This window comes from Conger conger, chromosome 1 (assembly GCF_963514075.1).
Source record: "Conger conger chromosome 1, fConCon1.1, whole genome shotgun sequence".
NCBI lineage: Eukaryota > Metazoa > Chordata > Actinopteri > Anguilliformes > Congridae > Conger > Conger conger.
The window spans coordinates 29,912,771-29,923,011 of NC_083760.1; the positions used below are offsets into that span (position 1 = coordinate 29,912,771).

General features: G+C 44.9%; 1 protein-coding gene across 1 annotated transcript in view; it reads left to right on the forward strand.

Annotated features, from left to right (window-relative positions):
- Positions 1 to 9,592, forward strand: part of dglucy (D-glutamate cyclase) — a 17,281-nt gene extending 7,689 nt beyond the window's left edge. Inside the window, exons 7-13 of the mRNA XM_061241256.1 lie at positions 425 to 625; positions 1,306 to 1,566; positions 3,370 to 3,469; positions 4,013 to 4,161; positions 5,118 to 5,237; positions 7,910 to 8,064; positions 8,660 to 9,592. Coding sequence (XP_061097240.1) covers positions 425 to 625; positions 1,306 to 1,566; positions 3,370 to 3,469; positions 4,013 to 4,161; positions 5,118 to 5,237; positions 7,910 to 7,980 — 902 coding nt within the window. The 3' untranslated portion in view covers positions 7,981 to 8,064; positions 8,660 to 9,592. The remainder of the gene's footprint in view (positions 1 to 424; positions 626 to 1,305; positions 1,567 to 3,369; positions 3,470 to 4,012; positions 4,162 to 5,117; positions 5,238 to 7,909; positions 8,065 to 8,659) is intronic.
- Positions 9,593 to 10,241: the final 649 nt, after the last annotated feature.

The window sequence follows — 10,241 nt, forward strand, 5'->3', positions numbered from 1 at the left end:
TTATAAGAACTGCAGTGTCTGTAAGTGCGAGCTTCATGTAAGTAAATCTGACCCTGATCTCCAGGTGAACCACTTGGTGTGTATCACTACTTGTGTAAGAATCTGTTCGCTAAAATGATTTTTTGCTAATTTCGTTTAGCTATGTAAGCTGTTGTTCCTACGTAAATGTTTATCATTCTATTCTGTTGTGCTGTACTAAAATAGTTTTAGATGTAATCCATTGTCAGATTTATGAAATAGGCCTAGTCCTTATCTTTCTTGTACTCTTAGCAATTGAAACTGAAATGTAATGTAATGTAAATGAAACCCAACTCTTTTTGCATGTCGCTCTGGATAAGAGCGTCTGCCAAATGACAATAATGTAATGTAATGTCACCATTTCGAAGAGGCCGGCTGTTTTCATTGGCTTTTGTGTTTCGTGCAGAATCCCCACTGGCGTTCACCCACTCACCTGGCTGCATGTTCCTCAGTGACAGAGAGAGCGCACCTGCTGCAGTGACCTCCGACCCCGAACAACGCCCCATGGCTTACAGCATATCCCAGCAGCCCTTGCACTACAGCTTGGCGTCCAAGGCAACTGTCCAGCGGATACAAACCCTAGAGCAGATCATTGGGGAGGATCCAGGTATCCCAGATGCCATTGCACTGATGCTGGAATAATTGGAAAAGGCTCTGGCAGACAGGGGTTTCCAAATGAAATTGCCTCACTTAAAAAAAACAGAGTGTTGTCCGAGTGTTGGGGCAGGACTCTCAATCAGTAAAACGTCTTCTTGAGTATTCATTTAAGCCAATTAATTCACGAAAATGGCTCTTCAAAATTATGAAAACTGGTCCTTGGGGAGCTCTTGACAAAAACTGCAGGTTACTGATAGATAAGCACACCAAGGTTATGTGTAGCAGGAGTCCAGAGGTGTGGCAGCAGTATAAATAGGACTTGCTTCACATCCATTTGAGCCATTTCAGAACTTGCTAGAAGGTAAAGTAGTCCGTGCACCAGCAGGTGGATTTCACCCACATTGCTCACATGCTTCTGTTAAAACCTGGAACGGCTCAAACTGCTAGACATTGTGAGTGATGTAGCTTCGGCAAATAGCTTAGCAGTCTGGAAATGCACATCCTGCTTAGTGGGAGGTTGGCTCCAGTCTTTTGGGAACGGAATAGTTTCATGCATTTGGGGATACTCGACCCGTACAGCGAGCTGAATTTCGCCGTCAAGAAGACCTAGGGCAGTGTGAGTCCATATTGTATGCAGCTCTTTCTGTCCCTGTGTGGGCTGGCCCCTGACCCCTGTTTGACCTGTTCCAGGGGAGCGGGGGATCCGAGCCCTGTTCGTCCAGGACGAGCTCCTGAAGTCCTGCCTGTCCCTGTCCCACGCCTCTTCCGTCCTCATCACCACCGGCTTCCCCACCCACTTCATGCACACCCCCCCGGAGGAGACCGACGGCCCCCCTGGGGCCCTCGCCATGGCGGCGGCCCTCCAGGCCCTGGGGAAGGAGGTCGCCATGGTGGTAGACCACCGCGCCCTGGAGATGAACGCCGGCATCATGGAGGATGCCGTGGAGAAAGGTAGAGGAATCGCTGGGAGATGTAGTGGGTCAAAAGGGACCACACCGGTGCCAAGAGGGGTCACTGTGTGGAATAGCTTACCAGGTCATGTAGTGGATGCAGGTGCTAGATACTTGCTTTGAGGGAAAATAAGCATTAGGTACACTCTAGTGGTGGGAAAAGGCGAGCATTGCTGGGCTGAATGGCCAGTTGCTGTGTTATGTTATGCTATGGTATGTTGTGCTATGTTATGTCATGCTATGTTATGCTATGCTATGCTATGCTATGCTATGTTATGTTATGTTATGTTATGTTATGTTATGCTATGGTATGGTATGGTATGTTATGCAATGCTATGCTATGTTATGTTATGTCATGCTATGCTATGCTATGCTATGTTATGGTATGTTATGCTATGCTATGCTATGCTATGGTATGCTATGTTATGTTATGCTATGCTATGCTATGTTGTGGTATGCTATGGTATGGTATGCTATGCTGTGCTATGTTATGCTATGCTATGCTATGCTATGCTATTTTATGTTATGTTATGTTATGCCATGCTATGCTATGCTATTTTATGTTATGTTATGTTATGCTATGCTATGTTATGCTATTTTATGTTATGTTATGTTCACGTATGTGGGTGTTTTTGGGTTTTCACATTTCTCGTCATCTCTGTGGTCTAACTCCAGTCCTTTATGAGTTCAAAGCATTAGATTCACATGATTTGAAGCTCTAGTGGTCGAAATTATTTTTCCCTCTACAGAAAACAGAGCAACAGGGCAAACCCACAAAAAGGAAAGTAGGACAGACCAAGAGGGAAAAGAGAGGAGGGGAAAAGAAGATGAACGTGAGACAGGTCATGCGAGGTGAAGCGAGTAGAGGAAAAAGAGACTTCCCCTAAAGTAAAAGAAATAAAAACCATGCCAATATTCAGCACAAATAAATATGAAGTTTATTTCTCTTTTTTTAAAACTTTTAAATAATAATTAGTATTAGTATTCAGATTAGTATTAGTATTATTAGGGATTTTCAACTTTTAGTTATCCAGGGACCTCCCCACCTAGCCTAAAAAGGCATTCAGGGGATCCCCCACAATCAATTAAAGAGGGTTATATTTAAGAAAAATATCCCAAATCTATATATAGCCTAGATATTGCATATCGTCTAGACAATACCCTAAAGGACCCCCAGGGTGTCCGGTCTTAAAATTACTTTTCGAGAGGGGAAGGCAAACATGGTGACTGTGGGCTCATTCCAGTTGCTTATTTTATCCTTCCTTGTCTCCTCCCTCCTCGCCTAACCTGGAAATCGATCGAGGTCCACCATCTAAGGACACTCCAACCCATAAAATTCTCCTTGTAGGAGCTCCAAAAGGATTCTTGAGCAAGGAAACACAAGTCCGTCCATTATGGAAGTATTTTTGCTGAATATGTGATGTACTGTAATTGACGTGGCTTCAAAATGACGTTTGAAAGTGCAAGGACATTCCACGTGCCTAATTCCCATTTTCTCATTTCCTCAGTCCATCCGTGCTTTCCTCATTTCCTTTCCTTGCGTTCTCAGATAGGCGGAGTTAGGAGCTAGGAAAGGACGTGAGGGAAGGAAGCAAGGAGGTAAAAAAATGGAAAGAGCTCTGTATCTTTGTTAACTGTGAAGGCTGGTGGACTTGTTGGGAATTGGCGGCTTGTTTTGCGATGTAGAGGACGATGCGTAGTGATATCAGGTGAAGAGGAGACGCTGGTACACTCCCTCTGATTGGATGACCTGTCCGAGCCCTGCCCCGCCTCCTCAGGCCCATTTGTGTCCTCCTCTTCACAGGTGTGATGAAGACGGCGGTCCCTTTGCTCAGCTTCCAGAACCCGGGCCAGGAATCTGCGCTCCAGTTTTTGTGTCAGGACGGAGACCCAAAAAGGCCCAGGTGATGCGATTCATGTGGCCAGGGCATTTGGTTTGCGCCTGGCGCACAAAGTGGATTTCATGGTGTCTGCATGTGTAATCCCTCTGAAATAATCTGCCAGCCCAAATACTGAAAGTATTTTTTTACAGTTTTATCATTTGAATGACTGTGGTGGAGATATTTTTTATGATGTGCAATCCTTCCTGAGTTATAGTGTGGTGCAATTTGGGCACCCCTGGTTTAACTGTCTGTTACAATGACTCTGTATGTGATCGAAAACAAACCTGAAATCTAAATGATACAGAGTTAAATATGAGACCTTTCTGCACTTGCTGCATTTCTTAAAATAAAAAGTAATCTAAAAGTAATCTTACTAAAAAGTAATAAAAAGTAAAAATTTGAAGAAATGTGCTATCTTTAACATAACTTCACTTCTGTTAACTTAGATATTAATTGTAAAGGGCTTTTTGACCGGGGGTGCCCAAATCTTTGCACACTACTGTATCCAAAAAATTTTTTTTCATTTATAGTGTGGCGTTCTCATTTTGCTGTTGCGATTCCCAGGTTTGACCACTTGGTGGCAATAGAGCGCAGCGGGCGAGCGGCTGATGGGAACTACTACAACATGAGAGGAGTCAATATTAAGCATCTGCTGGACCCCATTGACGACCTGTTCACTACAGCAAGCACAATCGCGGGGATCACCACCACCGGTATGTTTACAGAGGCCTTTACCGTAACCTTTCGGTACCTTCTTCAGCAGAAAACACAGTTAATTTTACATTTTATAATGACCTACATTACCATTACTATTTCTTCCTTTAAAAGGATTGCCAGTCAATGAGAATTAGACATTACATTACATTAGAGACATTTGGCAGACGATCTTATCCAGAGCAATGTACAATAAAGTGCATACTCATAACCGCTGACAAGTGTGCTGAACAAGAGGGAAGTACAGTTCTAGGAAGTGCTAGAAATTACCATATTGATAAAAACCTGAACCCCATAGATTAATCTCATGAGACTAAACTCACCAAGAAGCAGCAATGAAACCATTTTGGCGAGGAATAATAAAACAAGTATACACAAGCACGATAAACACCCTTATATTTCGGAGGCAGACATTAAAATAAATACAAAGAGGGACATTTTAAGTGGCTGCAGAATAATTATTTGAAATGTTAAGTATTAGGTGACCATGCCTCAGGGCAAAAATAACTGTTGTAATAAACACAATGGAACAGATAGGTGCCGTATTGAAGTATAAATGTTGAAAAGTAAAGAGCTCTTGAACATTAGGATTGATTATTGTCCAAATAACATTCACTGGTAGAACAGAACGCTGAAGATCAGTTAGTCTTTGATAGTGCTTAGATAGTGAGGTGTTCTTTGTTGAATGTATTATGAGAAGCAGGGTGTTTTTCAGTGGATTAGTAATAAGGCGCTCCTTGACAAGTGTTTCCTGCTAGTTTGTCAAACTGAAGCCATTGTGCTGAATCCTCCTCCAGTCTCGCTCTCCCACACGTCTCTTCACGAATACTTTGAACTACTCCAGATGATTAAAGATGCTGCAGTGACGAACAGGCAGTTAGAATATGTCCTCAGAACTCGACCCCCCCCCCCCCCATTTCCCGGGTACTGACTCACGCTGCCACCTACGCTGCAGGGATCGGGGATGGGGGGAACGAGCTGGGCATGGGCAAGGTGAAGGAGGCCGTGAGGACGCACATGCCCAACGGAGGCCTCGTCGCCTGCGACGTTGCGGCTGACTTCGCTATCACTGCAGGTAGGCCCACGCGCCTGTGCCCGGCCCTCACATGGCCTCTCCCTCAGGTCTGATATAGGCTTATCCGGAGCCCTCTGTTCCTCTGCACGCAACCTGGGACACATTTAACCACCCTGCTAAAGACTACATTACCCAGAATCCTTTATACCTCTGTACCCAGTGTATTAGCTTATCCGGAGCCCTCTGTTCCTCTGCACGCAACCTGGGACACATTTAACCACCCTGCTAAAGACTACATTACCCAGAATCCTTTATACCTCTGGACCCAGTGTATTAGCTTATCCAGAGTCCTCTGTTCCTCTGCACACAGCCTGGGACAGATTTAAACACCCAGTCAGAGAATACATAATCCCTTATACCTCTGCACCCAGTGTACTAGCCTATCCAGAATCTTTTGTTCCTCTGCCTGCAGCCTGGGGAAGGGTTTGCTTCCTGGGCAGAAACTATATTACCCAGAATCGTTTATACTTCTGCACCCAGTGATGGGAGTTATCCAGAACCTCATGTTCTTCTTCTACTGTCATGATGGTGGTCTCACCCCTGCACATTCAGTGAAGCACGCCAGGCGTATAGAATTATTAGATGTTGCTACTAAGTGGATATACCACAGGATGACAGTAAATCAGGTGTTTTGCGCAATCTACTGGTGACATAAGAACGTATTTTTCCAGCAATGAACATGTCAAGGTCGCAAAAAAAGGAAATTGCCATTGCAACAATTACCAGGGAACATCCAGTGAGTGACAACACCAGCCCCTGCTCCTGGGTTCTGAAGACTCGCTGACCTACAAAAAACCAACCCACATGACTGTAGGCTCAGGAAACAGACCATTCATTTCTCACATAGTGACGACCAAATGTTCACTTCCCCTTTTACAATTTGTTTTTAAATTCTACATAGTCTACATTTGGTTGGCATTTTTTTTATATAGCGCCTTTATCCAAAGCGCTGTACAATTGATGCTTCTCATTCACCCATTCATACACACACTCACACACCGACGGCGATTGGCTGGGCACCAACCAGCTCGTCAGGAGCTTTTGGGGGTTAGGTGTCTTGCTCATGGACGCTTCGACACAGCCCGGGCGGGGGATCGAACCGGCAACCCTCCGACTGCCAGACGACTGCTCTTACTGCCTGAGCCATGTCGCCACATTTCCTAAACAAACACTGACCGTAGGTTACAAAACATGGTTCTTGACAGAGAAAAACTCATTCAGATTCTTAAACATTAAATACAATGCTAAGCCGTACAGAATACAAAAACGACCAAAAAATAATTCACAAAAAAAGGGCTATAAAACAAATCAGTTACTAAGAGTGGTAACCCTAATATGAATGGGTGAATGAGAAGCATCAATTGTACAGTGCTTTTGATAAAGGCTGTATAAATGCAGACCGTTTACCGTTTAATACTGTTTGACTGATTGAGGACAGACTGACCAATTGCCGATGTGAACAAACCATTAACGGGAATCGAACGCGAGAATGGTCAGTCACTGCTGGGGAATAACTACAGTGCTAAGGGCTCGGTACTTTTGTTCTACTATGGGTTTACTGTGCTCCCGTAAGGCAACGTTAAGTTGTAATTTGGAAGGACAACCACGATGACCACTGTATTTGGTATTTATTGGACCTATTTTTTTGACTTACTGGTCTTCTGCTGCTGTAGCTCATTCACTTCAAGGTTCGACACGTTGTGGGTTTGGAGATGCTCTTCTGCATACCACTGTGTCTAACACGTGGTTATTTGAGTTGCTTCTTGTCAGCTTGAACCTGTCTGCTCATACTCGTCTCACTTCTCTCATTAACGAGGCATTTTTGCCCACAGAACTGCCGCTCACTGGATTTTCTTGCACCATTCTCCCTAGAGACAGTTGTGAACAGTTCTGAAGAGACATCTTTCTGAATAAAAAAACAATTGATCCAAAAGAGAAATGCTGCCACGTGAATGGCTGATTAGATATTTGCATTAACGAGCTGGAGTACAGGCCCACCTAATAAAGTGGTGACTGAGAGTGGGCGGACAGAACGTCAATGGCGCAGGCTGGTACGCATTGGCGGTTGTACAGCTCTCCTGCCTGTGACTACAGGGCCCTCAGTCTATAACCAGGAAGCGCTACTTCCTGTGGAGCAGGAGACACGTGGCAGTAGCAAAAAAAGTATTTTGGAGAGCAACTGAGGACAAACGCATCACCGCTGGCCACTGGAACGTGTGTTCAGGAGAAGTGGTTTCCACCATCGAATGAAATCTAGATCAAATTCGTCAAGGAAACGAAAACACCAGGACCACAATTTGGGTCACCACTTAAAGGCAGCAGAGTCCTCTTGCAGCCCTGTGACCTTTGTATCCCCAAGCTCCGGATGTCCTGCCCTTTAGTTTTGATATTGAATGTCCTCCAGAAAACACAAACTGAGAAAAATCCCTGTTTAACGCTTTAAACAGAGACAAGGGTAACAAGGGTATCAACTTGTATGAAAGGCTGGGAGGACCTATATTTTTAAGTGATTCAATGTAATTAAAATACTTTATTTGGGTAATACTTTGGATATTTTATAATTTACATTTGTGTGTCGTGTGTGTAGACTGCCCACTGCCCTCAGTAGACTTAAGAGCAGGTAGATTGGATCAGCTCTAAAGGCCTTGTGTGTTAACCACCCCCTCTTCTAGGTGTGTCTAACTGGGGGGGCTACGCGGTAGCATACTCCCTCTACCTCCTCAACATCTGCCCCATCCACTAGCGCTACCTACGTCGAGGCGTGGGCTACCCCCCAAACCCCCACAAGCTCAGTGACTGGGCTGCCAGCCTGCCGACTGTTGCCAAGGTGAGAGACCCTGCCAACTGTTTCCAAGGTGAGAGACCCTGCCAACTGTTGCCAAGGTGAGAGACCCTGCCAACTGTTGCCAAGGTGAGAGACCCTGCCAACTGTTGCCAAGGTGAGAGACCCTGCCTACTGTTGCCGAGGTGAGAGACCCTGCCTACTGTTGCTAAGGTGAGAGCACCTGCCTACTGTTGCCAAGGTGAGAGACCCTGCCTACTGTTGCCAAGGTGAGAGACCCTGCCTACTGTTGCTAAGGTGAGAGCACCTGCCTACTGTTGCCAAGGTGAGAGACCCTGCCTACTGTTGCCAAGGTGAGAGTCTCTGCACTTCCTCTCCAGCCCCTGCTGCTAGGGTGGACCCCTTCCCTCTTGTCCCAGAATTTGGCCTCAAACCTACTCTAAAAGGCTGGCCCATCATACTAGCTGTGGGGTACCCTGCCTGAAAATGAATCTTAACTGAACATTCTAAGTTAGAATGTTGTTAGAATGTTACCTCACAGGGAGAGGTGGATTTGACACAGAGCTGGGCTGTTGCTCCACGGTTTCCAATAGTGCGTTTACTCCCAGCGGCTGACATATTTCTGCCACCCTTTCTCCAGGAGGAGCAGTTCCTGGCCATCCTGATGAAGTACGGGATACGCAGCGGTAAGACCGGAAACCTGGCGATGGAGGTGGACGCCCTGCCCTTCCACCCCACCCACTCCACACTGATCCAACGGCTGAGCGATGTCACTCTAAAGCCCCACCCACCACTGGCCTGACCTCTTTCCCCTACTAATCAAACCAAAAAGACGTGCCTTTCAATCATTGACTAGTCAGATTGCTTGTTTTGAATTAATCTCCTTTTAAATGCCCTAAAGTCTTGCACTGCCGATCTGAGCCCTCCGGGGGAAAAAAAAAAGCAAGCACCGGTCCCCAAACACTCTGACGGCCATTTTAGCCCATTCACTCGACTCGCACTGTGACAGGAATCTTAACCAACCATCATTCACACTTGCCTGCAGAGCTCTAACTTCCTCCTCATGAATCCGTCCAAAATTAGCCTCCATGCCACAGCAGGGAGGAGATAAGGCCAAAAAAACAAAAGTGCATGCCAGGGTTACTGCTGGTTCCCCTCGCTTCTTATATTTCGAGTGTCCTTGGTCATGGACGGTTGCACAAAATCATGAGCCATTTTCCCCTGCTGAAAAGCTGGTGAAGCATATTCTACTCCTCTCCTGATAGAAATCACATTTCAACTAAAGTTGTGAATCAGTCAAGTTAAATGGACTGAACAAAAAGCAAGCTACTGTTATGCAAGTTCAGCAGTACATTAGAAACCGAGTACATAAAAATGTGTGGCCTGTATGCGTTTCATTACCAATCATTAGTGGTGACAACATATTCACTTATGCCATCACATGTCTTATGGCTGATTGATTAAGCCATTTCTCATAAAATTGTTTTTGAGCTGAACAACATTTGTCTGCACTGAGATGTACCTCTCTCTTTGGAGAGAAATTAAGGGATTAAAAATAAATACTGAAACAGAAGGATGTTTGCATGATCTTATTTCATTATGGAACATTAAATTACAAAAAAAACATTTTTGGGACACTTGCAAAATAAATACATTTTATATATACGCTCCGTGAGCACTTTATTAGGTACACCTGTACACCAGCTCATTAATGCAAAATCTAATCTGCAAATTACAGTACTGCGCAAAAGTCTTAGGCACCTGTATAACATTCTGTACAGATAAGACACAAAAAAAGCAACATATATATAATAAAGTCTAGGGTGCCTAAGACTTCTGCACAGTACTGTATGTGGCAACAACTCGATGCATAAAAGACGTGGTCATGAGGTTCAGTTCATGGTCATCCAGTGAGCGGCGCCTATGTGGGGGTGAATGGGAGGTCAGATCAGAATGGCCAGCCTGGTTCAAGCTGACAGAAACTCAAATAACCACGCATTACAGTGGTATGCAGAAGAGCATCTCACCTTGAAGTGGATGGGCTACAGCAGCGCAAGTCTAAAACATAGCTAGTAAATACCTAATAAAGTGGTCACTGAGTGTATATAAAAGGCAATGAGATGCTGTATGTTACCAGTGTGTACTTTGCCTTAAGAAAACCCCAGAGCTATGAGAGGCAGACAGCACTGCTGAACGAATGGTTCTGCCTCACTGAACACTGT